Source organism: Pongo pygmaeus, chromosome 21 (genome assembly GCF_028885625.2).
Source record: "Pongo pygmaeus isolate AG05252 chromosome 21, NHGRI_mPonPyg2-v2.0_pri, whole genome shotgun sequence".
NCBI lineage: Eukaryota > Metazoa > Chordata > Mammalia > Primates > Hominidae > Pongo > Pongo pygmaeus.
This window is the reverse complement of record NC_072394.2, coordinates 18,270,628-18,289,460: the sequence shown is the minus strand read 5'-3', so window position 1 is coordinate 18,289,460 and position 18,833 is coordinate 18,270,628. Positions and strand designations below refer to the sequence as shown.

At 43.9% G+C, this 18,833-nt stretch overlaps 1 protein-coding gene across 2 annotated transcripts; it reads right to left on the bottom strand.

Moving 5' to 3' along the window:
- Positions 1-8,981: 8,981 nt before the first annotated feature.
- LOC129022066 (cystatin-8) lies at positions 8,982-13,923 on the bottom strand. Of its 2 annotated transcripts, none has more exons than XM_054468191.1 (4): positions 13,827-13,923; positions 13,112-13,485; positions 11,934-12,047; positions 8,982-9,167 (listed from the first exon to the last, which is right to left on the bottom strand). In XM_054468191.1, exons 2-4 carry the CDS (start codon positions 13,340-13,342, stop codon positions 9,084-9,086), a joined length of 429 nt encoding a protein of 142 aa, XP_054324166.1. In that variant the 5' UTR covers positions 13,343-13,485; positions 13,827-13,923; the 3' UTR covers positions 8,982-9,083. The 2 variants fall into 2 exon arrangements, with proteins under 2 accessions (XP_054324166.1, XP_054324167.1); XM_054468192.1 differs by having other exon boundaries at positions 13,668-13,902.
- Between the last annotated feature and the right edge of the window lie 4,910 nt (positions 13,924-18,833).

The following is an 18,833-nucleotide window of genomic DNA, read 5'->3' as shown; positions in this document are numbered from 1 at the left end:
AAGAGCCTCAAATTCAAAATTCAAGGAACCCCAATCAAGAAAAGGTTGTCACAGGGCAATTCTCAAAGTAGCCATGTGTGGTCTAAGCATGGGAAAGTCCTCCAGCTCCTGAAAACCTCCTGATTGCAGGTTCCATTCGCCCTCCCATGAGCAGCCGTGGTGAGCACCCCAACCTTCTGGCCTCCCCAGCTTTGGGGAAACTAGTACTTGTGATATATTTAATGTTAAATCTTCCTGTCAGGAATATGATCTGTCTCTTCATTTTGCCAGATCTTTTGTTCCATCAATAAAAGTTCACTTTTCCCTCCTTGAAGTTATTCTAAAGCTTGTCATTGGGTGTGTCCTATGTGTTTGTTGTATTATAAATGTTATTTTTATCATATATTTTCTTTATATGCATTAGATAGTAAAGAATTTCATTTTTACATTTTCAAGTTAAACATTTATAACTATAAATAAAGTTACTTTAGCCTCTTACTTTCCAAATTCTCCAGAATGTCTCTGGTCCTCTTTGGAGACCTAAAGAAAGAGACTAAGGCAAAATTAATATACAGAGTTTATTTGGAACAAGGTGAAGGACAGCAGCCCAGGACACACTTCCACATTGCCTTGGGGAGGAGTGCTCCTGTTCAGCTTTTGCTACAAGCAGGCATTTAAAGGCAAAAGGGGACAAGGAGTGGGCAGATACAAAGGTGTTTGCCAGGAGTTCTCATTGGTTCACAGAAAGAATTTTGGGTGGTGATTGGCTCTACACTGTTGAACTATATAGGGTATGGATGATGGTGTCCCGCACATGGCACCCGGTAGCTACTTGGCATCCATTAGTCTAGAGTTCACATAGCCAGCGGCTTCAGGAGGTCATTATTTAGTTCAAGGCGGGAGGGAGACATGGCTGCTGTGTCTGCTGTCACATTTCAATGCCCCTCTGGGCTTGATAATTAAAGGGGACTCACATTACTCAGATTAAAAGTTTCTTTTTTTCCTCACCTTTACAGCAAAATCTTTCAAAAGAAGTGTCTGTCTTCATAGTCTCCAATTCCCCTCTTCCTGCACTCTCTGGAACCTACCCCAGTCTGTTCCACGCTCTCACCAAGGTGAGCAATGATGTGGGAAGGTTGAATCCGTGGTCAGCTCTGAGCGCGCATCCTCCTTGACCCGCCCGCCATGACTGGCACAGGTGGGCACCCCCTCCCTTCGAGGACAGCACGTCTCTGTGGCCTCAGGGCTCTTGCCCGCCGCCTCTCACCTGGGAGTGACGGGGCGCAGTCCTCAGACATCTCTGTCTCTCCTGTACTTCCGCCCTTTTTGATTTCCTCCAGTTCGGTGGGTGGGAGCCACATCTTCATTTGTATGTACCTAGGAAAATAATGGTTTCATTACTTTATCCACCTCATTTATAGCCTTTATGTTTTTGTACTTCTGAAAGATTTCTCAGTCTTTAGCTCTAGTTGTGATTTTCTCATTTTTATAATCTGACATTGGCTTGTGTGTCATTTAGGGCCATTTTATTTGCATTTTCTTGGTGTCAGAGTATGTTTTGTTGAAACATAATTCTGTACCCAACCTAATGCTCTTTGCCTAAATTCCGTGATGCCTGATATTAATATTTTCTCCCTTACTTTCTTTAATTAGCAGCTGTTCAGTATATCTTCACCCTGAGCAAATTTTCAACATGTCAGGATTAGTCTGTGGTCAACATGGCTTTTAAGAGCATCCTGTGAGTTTTATACTCTAATAAAGTCCTAGACTCTCTAGCCTATTAGTTTATAAAATCCATCCACGTTTGTTGTTTCTATTACTGTGTTTTATTTCCTGGTTTTAGCTTGGGTAAATTTTCATTCCTTTGGATTTCCCTCTCGTGCGTTTGAGCATGCTACCTGATGTTTCCATTCTACTATCACTTACTGCTAAAGTTTATTAACTATATGTTTGCCCTGGTATTTTTTTCAATGTATCAATCACTATCTGCTCAACATAGCCTGTTAGACACCTGCCGTGGGAAACTGGTTTTTCTTCTTCCATGATTGCTTCCTTAAAAAAAAAAAAAAAGGTAATTAATCATTTTTCTTTTTTAGAAAGCAATTTGTTCTTTTTTTAGTAGGAGCCAACTCCTAGGTTGGTAAATTCTCCATCATGACAAAAAGCACAGTAGTGATACCTAACCATTTTCTAGGGTCGACTAAAGAAAAATATCAAGTTTTTCAAGAATTAAAGTTCATTTTATTCCAGACTCTTACTGAAGACCGTAAATGGAGGTCTACAGCCCAGGAGCAGCCCTCTAGAGAAGTTCCATCAGACAACTCTGAAATAGGGCTTCAGCCGACAGTTTATATATGAAGTGTGGAGGTTCAGTACATGCAAAATCACATCACACTTGCTCAGAAGTTACAGTAAAGCAGAATCACGTGAAGGTTTGGGTGTAAGAATCCACCTGGTTATACATGACAGAAGCATCATCACTGACCCCAACAGACATCATCTTATGTGCAGCAGGAAGCAGGGACTAGGATGGTTTATCTTTTAAGGAACACAGTGGCTCAGGCCTGAGATGTGGGGGGCTGTGGGCACGCTATCTTGCTTTGTCTTCAAAGCGTCTTTCAGGAGAGCTGCCTGTTGTCACAGAGTCAGGGGCTTTTTGAGACTGACTCCACTGCAAGCAGGCAAGAGCACACAGGCTTCTCATGTTTGCTATTTGTCTCACACTAGCACAAATCCCCACCCTGCTTTCCCCTTTCTTTAAATTTGTTTTAAAACAGCAATGATATTTGCAGAGATGATTTCCAAACTATTTGGTCTCATGGGCTCTCCACCCTGGACTGGTTTCCTGGACACTTCAGCAAGTGCTGGCTTTCTGGTGGCTTCTGTGGCTATACCAGTGGAGTTGGTTTCATCCACAACGGAAGTCAAGGCAAAATTCCACAAGCAGGTGTAGCTTTTTACCTCCATGCCCTGAGGTTCTGTCACCTTGCTTCTGGAACAGGGCTCAGTCAGATTTGGAGTTTTATCAGCTTCACCTGGGTGGTCAAGCTAAAGCATGGTGTAGGTGACAAAGCCTCCAGGAATATGGTTAGCAAAGCAGAAAGCCGGAGTGTCCACACAGAGGGTGCCCCCAATGGCCCACTCAGAATGTCTCTGTATTTGAGGATGCAGATGTGTTATTAAAAACAAGGAATCTGAAGGAGTTTGGAACCAGACAAAAGGAACAATGATTGCTCCAGGGACATGATGCTCATTTTATTGTCTTCAGGCATCATAAGTTCATGACCAAAATGTTCCTATCTGGCAATGGGTGGCCATCATCAGCGTCTGAGCACTCGCTCTCTTCCCTGAATGGGATCCAAATAGGACATTCTCAGCGTCGCTTTCTCTGGACCCCAGCTGACTCCCAGGTGGCCCTGCAGTTGACAAGCCCCTACACGAGGGGCCAACGTGCATGTCCATCAAAGCCATCTCTTGGCCATTGGGTATTTTTCTGTGTATCACTTGCACCCTTGACCCCTGTCCCTTCCATAGCGAGCAGTAGGCCTCTGAGGAGGCCTGCCTCACTCTCCCTGCGGGGACCCTACAAGGGACGGGCAGAGGGACGGAGGGAGGGCAGCAGGTCCTGAATCCATCAGACAAACCTGATGCCCTGGAGTGTGGGGAACTTTGGGGGATTCACATGGAGACTGCAATAGGGTAATTTTCAGAAAGTTACAAACCTAGACCACTTATAAATACAGAAGGAGCATCTGATTCCCTCAACTCTGTAAAGAGAGAACCAGCAACGGGAGATGCTGGCTGAAGGAGAACTGGAGGAATCGTGGTTATTGGGCATGAGGTGAAATCCCAGGTCAGTTACATAACTGGTTCAGTTCCTAAAGAGCAGAAAAACCACAGCATCTGGGGAGATCTTTCCTGCTGCACAGAAATCACTGGCATCTCCCTTGGACAAAAAGCTCCACAAGTTAATGGTAAATTTAGAGTCTGGCCTTAAATCAATAACAAAGACTGAGTCAAACAGAGGCACCTTCCCTAGATAACTCCATCACCCGCAGTAGGCCTGTTAAGCAACGTTCCAAAATGGTGGTGGAAGCTCTGCTGATCTCCCTCTGCCTTTTTCCAAATTTCAAGCAATTTTTTTTCTGGACAGAGTCACAGAGGAGAGCAAGAAGGAAGGAACATGGCCTGGGGGTGGGAGTAAAACAGTCCCCTTTGCTGAGGCACAAGTGGGTCCCCCAGAGCCCACCCCCTGTTCACCCCGCACCTGCACCCCCCCACCCAGCCACCCCACCACACAGAGGTCCAGAAAGAATCAGCGGAGGGCACTGATTGGCTGCCATTTGCACCCCACACTCTCAGGGGCACCGTCCCTCCCCAGGTCTTGATGACTGTCTGTCCCTGACATTTTTGCAGATTTTACAAATGCATCTAATGGTCTAAGTGTACCAACCACATAGGAGAAGGAGGGCCCCTCCTAGGACGCACATGGGACATTACTCCCAGGTCCACCCCGCTTGCCTCCCATTCCACCAGGCCCCTGGGGGGCAGGCAGTCCTGACACTCTCCCAGGTCGTGTGTGAGCAGATAGGATTAAGTTAGGTGGTGAAGGCCCTACAGGTAGAAACCGGCTAGGCTGGAACAGCACTCACGTCCTCTGAGACCAGAGTGCACCGGGCTCCTTCCCAAGTCTGTGGCTCTGAGCTCTATGCTGCTGCTGTCCCTGTGGCCAAAGGCGGCCCATCCCTGCTCCCAGCAGGGTCAACACCTTGCATCTTGATATAGTTTGGATGTTTGTCCCCTCCAAATCTCATGTTGAAATTTGATCGCTAGCGTTGGTGGTGGGGCCTGGTGGGAGGTGCTTGGGTAGATCCCTCATGAATGGCTTGGTGCCTTCCTCGAGGTAATGAGAGAGTTTCTCACTGCAAGATTGAGTGTTAAAATGTGCCTGGCACCTCCCTCCCCGCCTCTCCTCTCTGTGTCTCTATTCTCCCTTCTCCTGTCTCTCCTCTCTGTTTCTTTCTCTCTCTCTCCCTCCCACACTTCCCCTTTCTCTCTCTTTCTCATGTGCTCTCTCTCTCTCCAGCACAAAAAACACTATGCTGCTTCTACAGCCTACAGAACTGTGAGCCAAATAACCTTTTTCTTTATAAATTAGCCACCTCAGGTAACACAAACAGACTTCTATCACAACACAAACAGAGCAGACCTCACTCCCCACCAACCTGCAAGGTCCCCACGGCCCTGCCCAAGACTGTCCTCAGCTGAATTGCTGCTTGTTCTTATGCACAGCATGGCCATGACTGGCCGCCAGGTGGACAGGCCATGCATCCCTACAAGGAGAACAGCAAGGTAGAGGGCAAGGACCCCCCTGTGAATCCTGAGCCTGGGCAGCATCCAAGATCACACGAATTGCCTGGCTCTGCCCTGTCCCCTCCAGCTCCATGGTCTCCTGTGTTCCTAGTGCTCCTGCATTTCAGGCTCAGACAGCGCTGGGCATTCAGAGCTCCCCATGACCTTTAAGAGAACCCAGCAGGCCCTGTGACAGTGGGCTCATTTCTGGAAAAGGCAGGGAAAGGTGGTGTACAGTGAGTCCATGTGCATGCACATGTGTTGTGTGTTCTCCTGTAATATCTTAGCAAAAAGACATTAAATGCTGGATAGGAAAAATGAAGCTTGTTTTGCATTTTATTTCAGTTTGGCCATGTTTAGAGGGAAAATGAAAGGAAGAGATTAAGGCAGGCAAGTTGAAAAGAGATAACATTAAATTAAATAAAATTTTAATATAAATAGAAATGCACTTAGAAATAGACCTGTGCATAGAAACACATATACATGACATGCCTCTAGGCCCGTACAAGAAGCAGATCTGTACACAGCACAGGTGGGCATCTTCCCCACTGCACCGCATCCAAGCTGGTCACACACTGCTGATCCTTGTCTTCTCCCGACATCTGAGTCCTTGAGGCTGCCTCTCACCTATCTATCAGGAAAGACAATTCAAGATGTTCCAAAAATGCTGTCTTTCTTAAGACACTCATATCCCAGAAAACCAGAAAAGACACATGGAGCTGTAAGTCCATGCAGCCACTGAGAGCCCCTGGAAGGCAGGTCTGCGGTCTTCTCCAGCCTGCTGTTCCTCATGGCTCATGACTTCCTGTGTCTGGGGTAGAGGGAAGGGAGGGCAATTTCTTATGGAGTCTTCCTAGCACATAGGAAAGAGGCACTTTCAATCAGGATACATGTATTAATCTCAAGTCATAAAAGATACATCACATTCCAATCCTGGTTCCTTTGTTAGTTGGGGATTTGAGAAGGGAAACAAGGAAGCAGAGTGGGGCCTCAGCAGAGGAAGCAGCGTGGGCATAATGGGAGTGGCACACAGACAGAGACCATAGGCAGGGGCTGAAGAGGGAGAGGAAACAGCTAGGAACAACAGAGGCTTTCCAAGGCAACTTCCACTTGTCTCTGCTGCCTGAAGACAGGGCGACAGTCTCCAACTCCTGAAACACACATTGGCTAAGTCAGAGGAACCAGAGGAAAAAGTAGTTTGAGGCCTTGGAGTTTCATGGCCTCATCTTGTCGGGGGCAGAAATACTGAAATCCCTACCACCTGCCAAGCAAGCCATGGGAGATAAAACCTGGCTTCTCCTAATAGACATTGGAGATACAATTAGCCTCTTGAGTCATACCCAACACTATGTTTAAAATAGATACATCTGTTTTTAAAATTTTTAATTATGGTAAAATACATACAAAATGTACCATCTGAACTATTTTTGAGTGTAAAGTTCAGTAGTGTTGTCTATTCACATTAGACAACCTCCAGAGCTTTTCATTTTGCAGAAACTCCACCCATTAAATAATTCTCTATTAGACACATCTGTTTAACAGTTACTTTCTTCAAGAGAATTTTATCTCCTGCTCTTGTCTCTGTTTGGCTACTTCCTTCTCCAAGTCCCCTTTCCCTCTCTCCCTTCTCCCTCTCTCTCTCTACACACACACATACATGCACACACAAACACACACACACACATACATGCACACACGTACACCCATGAACAGACATGTGCAAACAATGCAACACAGCTTATCCTTCAAGACTTATTGCCACCACCCCTCTGTCTTTGTGACCATTGTTTACATACACAGTGATATGGTTTGAAATCTCACTTTGAATTGTAATAATCCCCATGTGTCAAAGGTAGGGATAGCTGGAGATAACTGAATCATGGGGTGGTTTCCCTCATACTGTTTTTGTGGTAGTGAATAAGTCTCACAAGATCTGATGGTTTTATAAATGGGAGTTCTCCTGCACAAGCTCTCTGCCTGCCATCATGTAAGACATGACTTTGCTCCTCATCACCTTCTGCCATGATTATGAGGCCTCCTCAACCATGTGAAACTGTGAGTCAATTAAACCTCTAATCTTTATAAATTACCCAGTATCAGGTATGTCTATCAGCAGTGTGAGAACAGACTAATACAGGAAGAAACACAAATCCCCCAATTTATAGAGATCCCACAGGGGAGGGCTACTAGTTCTGTCACAGGGGTCCCCAGCCCAAATGACCTGTCCATTCGGGACTCTTAGACAGGAAGAGCCTCAGGCCAAAGGAAGCATCCAGATGGAACCTGCTGAGTTAGCCCCCAGTGGGTGCAGACCTCTGTAAGGGATTGTTACCCAAGCAAAAGGGATTCCTTCTCTGTGTTGCAGGAAGTCAGGAACCCTGAACGGAGGGACTGGCTGAAGCCATGGCAGAAGAACATAAATTGTGAAGATTTCATGGACTTTTATTAGTTCCCCAAATTAATACTGTTATAATTTCTTATGCCTGTCTTTACTGCAATCTCTGAACATAAATTGTGACGATTTCATGGACACTTATCACTTCCCCAATCAATACCCTTGTGATTTCCTATGCCTGTCTTCACTTTAATCTCTTAATCCTGTCATTTTCGTAAGCTGAGGAGGATGTATGCCGCCTCAGGACCCTGTGATGATTGCGTTAACTGCACAAATTGTTTGTAGAGCATGTGTGTTTGAACAATATGAAATCTGGGCACCTTGAAAAAAGAACAGGATAACAGCAATGTTCAGGGAACAAGAGAGATAACCTTAAACTCTGACCGCTTGTGAGCTGGGCAGAACAGAGCCATATTTCTCTTCTTTCAAAAGGAAATGGGAGAAATATCGCTGAATTCTTTTCCTCAGCAAGGAACAACCCTGAGAAAGAGAATGCGTCCCTGAGGGTGGGCCTCTAAAATGGCCGCTTCGGGGGGCGGCCATATTTTATGGTCAAAGCTGTAGGGATGAAATAAGCCCCAGTCTCCCGTAGCACTCCCAGGCTTATTAGGACAAGGAAAGTCCCACCTAATAAAATTTGGTCAGACTGGTTGTCTGCTCTCAAACCCTGTCTCCTGATAAGATGTTATCAATGACAATGCATGCCCGAAACTTCATTAGCAATTTTAATTTCACCCTGGTCCTGTGGTCCTGTGATCTCGCCCTGCCTCCATTTGCCTTGTGATATGTTATTACCTTGTGAAGCACGTGGTCTCTGTGACCCCCACCTTATTTGTACACTCCCTCCCCTTTTGAAAATCACTAATAGAAACTTGCTGGTTTTAAGGCTCAGGGGGCATCATGGAACCTGCCAACATGTGATGCCTCCCCAGACACCCAGCTTTAAAATTTCTCCCTTTATACTCTGTCCCTTTATTTCTCAGGCTGGCTGACACTTAGGGAAAATAGAAAAGAACCTACGTGAAATATCGGGGGGGAATTTTGCCCGATATCTAGCTGAATTTACCCCAATACTCTGATTTGCTGTAGGGAATGGAATCAGACCTCACCCTAACCTTTGTACTTGGTGACGGGTAGACAATCAAGCTGACCAAAGGTGCATGGCTGTGTTTGGTGCCAGGAAAGAGGAGCTGGACATGCCCATCTTCTGTCCCTACATACATGCAACTAAAAAACAAAACACCAAGCAGAGAGGTATGCATGAAGAAAGCACGTTGGGAACAGCCTCCCACCTGCCATTGTTTTATTTTCATGGATAAAGTAGTCACAGAGGTTGGAGGGATGCCCCAAAACACCATTAGGCATCTTCACACTTTTTCTCCATCACAGTGAATTCGCCATTCCAGGGAAGTGCTCCTACCAAAAAGCTGCAGCTTAATTTCTGAAAAAGATGACAACAACAAAAATTAGTAGAATGCCAAAAAAAAAAAAAAAAAGAAAAGCAATTGTCTTGTTGCTAGGTGTCAGTTTAGGAGTATGCTGAGAGATGGGTCACCACTCTAGAGCGAGCTCCCAGGAATCTGCAGAGCTAGAGGCTGCAGACTTCATAGCCATCAGCAGTTGCCCAGAGGGATCTCTGTTCTATTTTAACCACGGGAAGACAAGAAATGTTAATAATCATAACATTGTGGTGCAAGTTCAGATATAAACTTGACATTATGTTTAATTCTCTTTAATACAATGTAAATGAAATGATTCTAATTGTTAACTAAAGTATGTTATTTTATTGATTAAATAATCCATTTTAATGTTGGCAATGTTATGGACAAAAGGGAATGTTTACACACTGCTGGTGGGAGTGTAAATTAGTGCACCCATTGTGAAAAGCAGTGAGGTGATTCCTCAAAGAACTAAAAAACAGAATTACCATTCAACCCAGGAATCCCACCCAAAGGAATACCATGAAGACACATGCACATGTATGTTGACTACAACACTAGTCACAGTAGCAAAGACATCAAGTCAGCCTAAATGCCTGTCAGTGGTGGACTAGATAAAAAAACAATGTGGTACATATATGCCATGGAATTCTACACAGCCATAAAACATGAGTTAATGTCCTTTGCGGTAATATGAATGGAGCTGCAGACCATTATCCTAAGCAAACTAATGCAGAAACAGAAAACCAAATACCACATGTTCTCACTTATAAGTGGGAGCTAAACAGTGAGAACACATAGACACAAAGAGGGAGCAACAGACACTGGGGCCTCCTGGAGAATGGAGGGCAGGGGAGAGAGAGGATCGGAAAAAAATACCATATCGGGTACTGTGCTTACTACCTGGGTGATGAAATAATCTGTACGCCAAATCCCTGTGACACGAATTTACTTATAACAAACCTGCATGTGTACCCTTGAATCTAAAATAAACTTTTTAAAATCCCTTTTGTTCTAATAACAAGTCAAGAGCAATTTAGAAAATTCTAGGGCCTAACATATCTTTTCTTCCAAAAAACTCTGCTTTTCTTTCAAAATATTGAAATGACAAATAAAATATCCTATGTGTATGTATGTATGTGACACATTAATGAATGGATACATGGTTGGGTAATAGATGGGTAGGCAGAGAGATAGTGGTCCTGGACAAACTGCAAAGGCCATCTCAAATAGACTGAAATCACTGGGGCACTTCCAGGAGTTAAGAGGCAGACAAAGTCAGAAAGAAGAAAGTTTAGTCCCTGTTGAGTATTGAAAATATGCAATAAAAAGTACTGGATCAAGATGACTTTATAGGCAAATTACATCAAATTTGGGAAACCAAAAGCATCTGCTTGGAAAAAGAGAAAGTTTTTATTATTGACAAATGTCTGCTTAAACATGTATGTCTTAAAAACTGTGACGTATCATGGAAATCTTAGACACAAGTGGGCTCCTTAAGAACAATTTTCTTTAATGCACTTTAATATTTTCTACAAACTGCCAAAAGCAAAAACTTTCCTACAATCCCTAAAAGCCTGGGAGAAAATATAAATTTAAAGCAACCATACTCCTAATACCAGTAAAAGATAAAATAAGCATAAAAGATCAGATAGCATTCGGACAAGCTCACTGCTGAAATGTTTGTCCTGATGGGTCATCTACTGTGAGCTGGAAATGATAGGGTTTGTTTCATCTGAGCATACAGAGGCAGTTTTCATCAAATATAATGGCAGGGCAGTTCATAAATGTATTTGCAAATTCCTGTGCCATGGCAGTGCATAAAGCAGTGGTTCTCAAAATGATCCTAAGGCCAGCAGCAGCAGCAGCAGCAGCAGTAGCACCACTTGGGAACTCATTAAGAATGCAAATTCTTAGACCCCATTTCCTGACCTACTGAATTGGAAACTCTGCCAGTGGAACCCAGTCATCAGGGTTTGTCAATACCTGCAAGTGATTGTGATGCCTGCTTACATTGGAGAACCACCAATGTAAAGGCTGGGGCAGTGATGCACCTGTTGGGCAAACCTGCAGAATGCTCAGGCCTTCATCAGTCTGGGACCAAGTACTGGCGTATGAGCTGCTCTGAGATTAAAAAAAAAATACAGGCTTGAAGCCAAAAAGCCCCTGGGCCAAGTCCTCCTTTTGTTGGGAGTCTTTGGGTTTGCCCCAACCTTCCTGCAAACCTGGACTGACCCCAGGAAAAATCAACTGTAAACCCAGGAGGGCGGGGCCACCATCTGGCTTAGTCATTGCTTAATCTCCAGCACCCAGAATAGACCTGGTGTAAAGCACGTAGCACCTGGTGCTCAGTAAGTTTCTATGAGTGGATGAGTGAATGAATAAAGTTCCTTTCGTGTTTGTACGGGGATGATTGACTGTGGGCCCAGGAATAGCGGGTGGCTTGTCTGGACCCAAGAGGACAGGTTTTTGGTGATTACGTTTTGTCCAGTTTGCCTGCATCGAAAGGCCAGAAGTCAATGGAGCCCTTGAGATAAGAGTGGTCTTGACAACATCCTTTCTGCAGGATGAAGGATGAGAAAGAAGCTCAGAGGGTTCCACCATGTTCCGTGGCCCTGGATCTTCTGCTCTAAAGGCCACAGGGTTGGCTATCTGGGGCTAAACACTGGGAGCCCTCCAGACCTCAGAGGGAAGGTCTGCGTGCCTCAGCTTTCTCTCTTGGGCTCAGAGCTGCCTAGGCCGTTACAGACCAGTGGTTCATCACCTACCTTTTTCAGCTTGGAGTTTTCTTGAATGGTGCAGATTTCATTAGTGCTTAAAGGCTTTCTGCAATCGCTGCGGGCAATTTCTACATCAATAAGGTATTCCAGAAGATTTGTGACCTGTTGGTTAACAATTATGCAATTTTATTCAAAAAAGTTGTATTTTTTTTAAAGTTTTGGCAAAAAAAAAAAATTACTCTCACTCTCGTCCTTTCCACTTTCCTTCCTCCCTCACCCCCAGACAGAGCTTTAGTGGAAGGCTAAGATGCCCACTGCCTGGAGCCCTGTGTACACCAAGATCAGTCAGAGCTCCATAGCCTCCTGGAGCCGGACACTTGAGTAAAGACTCCTCTCCAGTTTGTCACCTCCTTGAAGACAAGGTCTTCTCATTCCATTCCTGTCCCCAAGCCCAGGGCATGCTGCATGCTCAGTAAGGACTGAGAGGTGAAAGGTGGGCTCTTCAGAACCATCAGCTCTCCTGGGCCTGAGATGCTCAGGTTCACACAGGCCCGACCAGGGCACAGCCCCCTCAGCCACATTAGGCCCCAGTCCCTCAGATTACTGTGAAACCTCCGATCCTCTGGGGTTTCCCCACCCAAAACCCCTCCCACCAGCTCAGCACACAGTCCATAAGGACCCATGCAGGCATAAGTTTGCCTGTCTTGTTCTGTGCTGAGTCTTTAGTGAGTAGAACAGCAGTAGGCTTATAGCAGGACATTAGTATTTGTTGAATTCATTAGTGACTGAATGCAATCAAGGCTACTTGTGATGTCCATTTAAATCTGTTTTCATCTGGCATCAAAGGATTACAGGAGGAGATGAAGGAGTGTCTGCTAGTTGGGTCCAGGTTCACCCGGACTCACTTTTCTTTAACAGATCTTTTCTCATGGCTAGCGCTCTATTTGTCTCCCAACCTTAGCAAATACATGAACATTTGATTTGCAGTTTGGGGTTTAAATGAGTTAATCTATGCAAAGGACTTAGAACAACAGCGCAAGCATTTGTAGAAAGCGCTCTGTGTGTTCACTGCCTTATTAATGCTGTGGAAGTGTCTATGCTCTTAAGCATTCACATATTTAGGATTTTTGCATACTGTCATTTTTCTCATATGCCCAGTCTTTCAGTCTGGCTTCAACTGTGCCGCCATATGCAAATGTCTGCCTATAAAGGAGAGACACCTTTACCTGCAGCTGGGCTTGCAGTGTCTTCACCACCAGGAAGACATACTTGTCCTCGCTCTCTTTGTTGTATTCTTGCATGGCAAACCACAGACACTGCTTCACGTTGGCATTTGAGGCATTGACGGGTTTTAATTTCCTCAACACCCCCGTCTCATTCTTGTTTGGGTCTTTCCTGGCCACCAGGGCCAGGGGAATGGTGAGGAGGACCAGGGAGAGCCACCGGCACCTGGGCATGGTCCCTTGGGCAAGAGGCAAAGTCGAGTCTCCTCCTCGTCCTCTCAGGGCTGGAGCTGTGGGCAGGATGGGGTGGCCGCGGCTGCTGCTGTGGGTTCAAGAATCTTCGAGCCACACGCTGACTCCTCTTAGTGTCAGCCCAGCTGGATTCAAGACAGGCCATTAGGGTCACTCTTTGGGGTTAGTCCTCTCTTTCTCCAAGGAAACTCACCCAGGAATGCCAGTTAAGGAGTCTCTCTACCAGCCTCCCCTCCTTATCCTGAGAGCAATCTGTGTGTCTAGGGAGAGTTCCTCTCCCCTTAGGCCCCAATGTGTCTATGCCTACCCCTGTGCACGTCACTCTTGTTATCTGCTTCTCAGTCCTGTATGATGTGATCATGAAAACTGTGGCTGCCCCAGAGGCCTTGTGGCCTCAGCCCTTGGTGGACTTTCAGCCTGCTGTGCCTGCAGCTCCCTCCTACTCCCTGTGGAGTTGGGTGCTGACCTGATCAGTGGTTCTCCTGGGTCTTCGGCACTCTTAGTTCATGCCTGTGGCCCAGTCAAGGGTCCTGGTCTCTCTTGCCCTTCTGAGTCCACACCCTGCAGGGAGGTTATGCTTTGTGATGTAATTCAGCACCTGTGTCCTGTCCCAGTGAGGACATCTCCCATTTGCCAGCCTCGGGCCTTTGGTCTAAACAGCTCTCACAGGGTCACAGAGAGCAGGCAAATGCCTCCTGCTCTGCCCTCAGAGTCAGAGGCCTGCAGTGGTTAATACTGAGTGTCAACTTGATTTGATCGAAGGACACCAAGTATTGATCCTGGGTGTGTCTGTGAGGGTGTTTCCAAAAGAGATTAACATTTGAGTCAGTGGGCTGGGGAAAGCAGATCCACCTTTAATCTGGTGGGCACAATCTAATCAGCTGCCAGCGAATATAAAGCAGGCAGAAAAATGTGAAAAGGAGAGATGGGCCTAGCCTCTTAGTCTACATCTGTCTCCCATGCTAGATGCCTCCTGCCCTCGAACATCAGACTCCAAGTTCTTCAGTTTTGGGACTCGGACTGGCTCCCCTTGCTCCTCAGTTTGGCAGACAGCCTATTGTGGGGCCTTGTGATCATGTAAGTTAATACTTAATAAACTCCCTTTTATATACATATTATTTACATATATATTATTTATATATATATAAAGGGGAGTTTATTAAGTATTAACCTTATATATATACACACATATATATATCCTATTAGTTCTGTCCCTTTAAAAGAACCCTGACTAATACAGGGCCCCTCTGGCATCTTCTGCCCACCTGTGCCAATGACTCTGGTTTCCTGAATGCCTGGCCTCTGAACTCCCTTGGCTTGGGCCAACAGTAACCCCTGCCCTGTCCTGCCAGGATAAGGGTCACATGGCCCACTTTGATGCCCAGGCCTGGCCCTTAGTGGGAGGAGGGGGGCATGCACCTGTTACGCTCTCAAAGCTTCTGCTTTTCTGTGAAAATCCCAAATCAGTGTCCAGAAAGTTCCTGGTGAGGCAGAGAGGTGAGCATTCTTCCCAGGCTGCAAAGATTAATGGGTTCTATGAGCAAGGGCAACGTACAGAAAACACATGTGGGCAGGAATCTGTCAGGCAGGTGGCAAAGCATTGCAGAGTGCAAATGCATTATGCTGTATTTAAACTTTCTCCCGATGAGTAGATTCTTCAGTTGTTTCTCATTTTCAGCTGTTACAAACAGTACTGCAGTGACCAATCCCTTTCCAATATCTTCATGATGTTACACAAGTATTTTTGTAAAATAAAAGACTAGATGGAAAATTGATGCAAAGCTTTATGCAAATTTAAATTTATTATTGATTGCCAAAATCTTTGTCACTTACTAATTATGTATTCATGATTTTCAAATCCAGCTGCATGTTAAAAGTACTGACGGAGATTTAAAACACCAGGGCATACCTCACTGATAAAATCAGAATCTCTGGAACAGGGTCCAGGAAGCCAGCTGTTTTTAAAGTTCCCCAGGGGTTCCAATCTGCAGCCAAGTTTGAGAATCATTGTAGTGGATCTGCACTTCCTGATACTAATGTGCACATGAACCACCTGGGACTCTTATTAAAATGCAAGTGCTGAGTTTGTGGGTCTGAGGCAAGGCCTAGATTCTGCATTTCTAACTAACTCCCCATGTGATCCAAATTCTGCTGATATTCAGATCCCAGTTTGATTAGAGAAGTATTGACCTATGACAATCCCTGCTTCTTCATATCTTTGCCTTCAACCTAGCCTTTCTTCATGGAATAGATGATTATGTTCCATTTATTTGATTTGTACTATTTGTATTATTGGTCAGGGTTAACCATGTTTTCATAGAGACTCACTGAGTCTAGGAGCACCCGATCTGCGCCCCAGGATGCATGTAGAGCAGACTTCCCCTTGGTGAGGCCAGCTGTGACACCCTGAAGTAAAGCCAAGCCTCCTGGACAAGCCAAGGGGCAGTCAGCCTGTAGACCTATGTGCCTGAAAATGAAGGCTCACTGTGGTTAGCTACAGGATAGGGGTGGTTTGTTATGCAGCACTTCTGGGCCAACAGCTGACTGATACATACACATTCACTGAATCAAAGCAGTATTTCTAGGTTTTAGACTTTGGAGAAGTATGTGGTGGTGGTTGTTAACTAGGTAAAAGATCCAAATCGTATACCCTTAACACTTTTATACTCCTTTGGCCTTCACAAGCATGCACACTCACTTGCACACACACACGCACACACACACACCATCATCATGTTGATATTACTTAGAAATTTTTGATTTGGGCTTTCTCTGAACATATTCAGAGAGCTGCTCCAGTTACTTTGCACACTTTTCAAGCAGGAGTAAATCCTCACTGCTGCATGCTATCAATTTTGAGGCTGTTTCTTACGTAGCACAGCTTATCGATACCAAACCTTTATACTTGAGGTCTTTTGTTTTCCTTTAATTTTAGAAAATGTATCTCCATAATTTCTTCAAATATTTCCATCTTTTTATTTTTCTTTTATTTTGAGATTTCTATGGTCTTTTGGGGGAAGTAGTTGCAGGGTTTTTTGTTTCCAGCTTTATTGAGGCATAATTAACAAATAAAAAGTTATACAGAGGGTGCACGTGTGATGCTTAGATAGATAGATAGCAAAATGATTATCACAATCAAGCAAATTAGCATATTCATCCCCTCATATAGTTACCTTTTTTTAATGATGAGAACACCTGTGATCTACTCCCTTAGCGAACTTCAAGTATACAATACATTATTATTAACTGTAGTCACCATGCCGCACATGAGGTCTCCAGAACTCATTCCTCTTACAGTTGAATGTTTGTACCAGTTGACCAGTATCTCCCTTTCTCCTCACCCTCAAGCCCTTGGTAATCACCATTCTACTCTCTTTCTATGAGTTCGACTTTTTATTAGAGTCCACATATGAGGGAGATCATGCAGTACTTGTCTTTCTGAATCTGACTTATTTCACTTAGCATAATGTCCTCAAGGTTTAAATATGCTATTGCAAAAGGCAGAAAACCCCATAGCCTTGGCCCAAAAGTTCCTTTAGCTGATAAACGACTTCAGCAAAGTTTCAAGACACAAAATCAACTTACAAAAATCGCTGGCATTCCTATACACCAACAATAGCCAAATCAAGAGCCAAATCAGAAAGGCAATCCCATTCACAATTGCCACAAAAAGAATAAAATACCTAGGAATATAGCTAACCAGAAAGGTGAAAGATCTCTACAATGGGAATTACAAAACACTGCTCAAAGAAATCAGAGATGACACAACCATATGGAAAAATATTCCATGCTCATGGATAGGAAGAATTAATATTGTTAAAATGGCCATACTGCCCAAAGCACTTTACAGATTCAGGGCTATTCCTATTAAATTACCAATGCCATTCTTCACAGAATTAGAAAAACAATTTTAAAACTTATGTGAAACCAAAATTCAGCTCAAATAGTCAAGGCAGTGCTAAATGGGAAGAATAAACCTGGAAGAATCAACCTGACTTCAAAGCATATTACAAGGCTATGGTAACTAAAACAGCATGTTACTGGTACAAAAACAGACACATAGACCAATGCAGCAGAATAGAGAGCCCAGAAATAAAGCCATACACCTACCACCATCTGATCTTTGATAAAGCCGACAAAAACAAGCAATGGAGGAAGAACTTCCTATTCAATAAATGGTGCTACGATAACTGGCTAGCCATATGCAGAAAATTGAAGCTGTACTCCTTCCTTCCACCATTTACACAAATGAATTCAAGGTGGATTAAGGACTTCAGTGTAAAACTTACAACTATAAAAACGCTGGAAGATAACCTAGAAAATACCATCTGGACATAGGCTTTGGCAAAAATTTCATGATGAAGATGCCAAAAGCAATTTCAACAAGCCAGAAATTGACAAATTGTACTGATTAAACTAAAAAGCTTCTGCACAGTAAAAAGAAACTATCAACAGAGTAAACAGACAACCTACAGAATGGGAGAAAATATGTGCAAACTATGCATCTGACAAAGGTCTAATATCCAGAATCTATAAAGAACTTTGTTTAAATTTACAAGAGAAAAACAAATGACCCCATTAAAAAAGTGGGCAAAGGACATGAACAGACACTTTTCAAAAGAAGACATACATGTGGCCAGCAAGCATATAAAAAAAGGTCAATATCACTGATCATTAGAGAAATACAAATCAAAACTACAATGAGATAAAATCTCACACCAGTTAGAATGGCTATTATTAAAAGTCAAGAAATAACCGATGCTGGTGAGGTTGTGGACAAAATGGAACACTTATACAGTGTTGGTGGGAGTGTAAATCAGTTCAACCATGGTGGAAAGCATATGACTATTTCTTAAGGAGCTAACAGCAGAACTACCATTAGACCCAGCTATCCCATTACTGGGTATATACTCAAAGTAATATAAATAATTCTATCATAAAGACATATGCATGCAAATGTTCATTGCAGCACTATTCATAATGGTAAAAGCATGGTCTCAACCTAAATGCCCATCAATGACAGATTAGATAAAGAAAATGTGGTACATATACACCGTGGAATACTATGCAGCCGTAAAATATACAAAACAAGATCTTGTCTTTTGTGGGAACATGGATGGAACTGAAGGCTATTATTCTCAGCAAATTAACATAGAAACAGAAAACCAAATACTGCATGTTCCCACTTATAAGTGGGAGCTAAATGATAAGAACTTATGAAGACAAAGAAGGGAACAACAGACACTGGGGCCTACTTGAGGGTAGAGTGTGAGAGGAAGGAGAGAACCGAAAAGATAACTATTGGGCACTGGGCTTAATGTCTGGGTGATTAAATAATCTGTACAACAAACCCCCATAACACAAGTTTACCTATGTAACAAACTTTCACATGTACCCCCCAAAATAAAATAAAGTTTAAAAATTTAAAAAGAAAAAAGAACAACTTTAAAAAATGCTTTTAATAAAGCAATTT

What these genes read in the sequence shown, in the direction of transcription:
- LOC129022066 (XM_054468191.1), bottom strand. Translation starts at nt 13,342, where the DNA reads ATGCCCAGGTGCCGGTGGCTCTCCCTGGTCCTCCTCACCATTCCCCTG. An exon ending in CACTGCAAGCCCAGCTGCAG is followed by an intron (nt 12,048 to 13,111) that starts GTAAAGGTGTCT and finishes GTTAACCAACAG; the next exon opens with GTCACAAATCTTCTGGAATA. An exon ending in AAAACTCCAAGCTGAAAAAG is followed by an intron (nt 9,168 to 11,933) that starts GTAGGTGATGAA and finishes CATCTTTTTCAG; the next exon opens with AAATTAAGCTGCAGCTTTTT.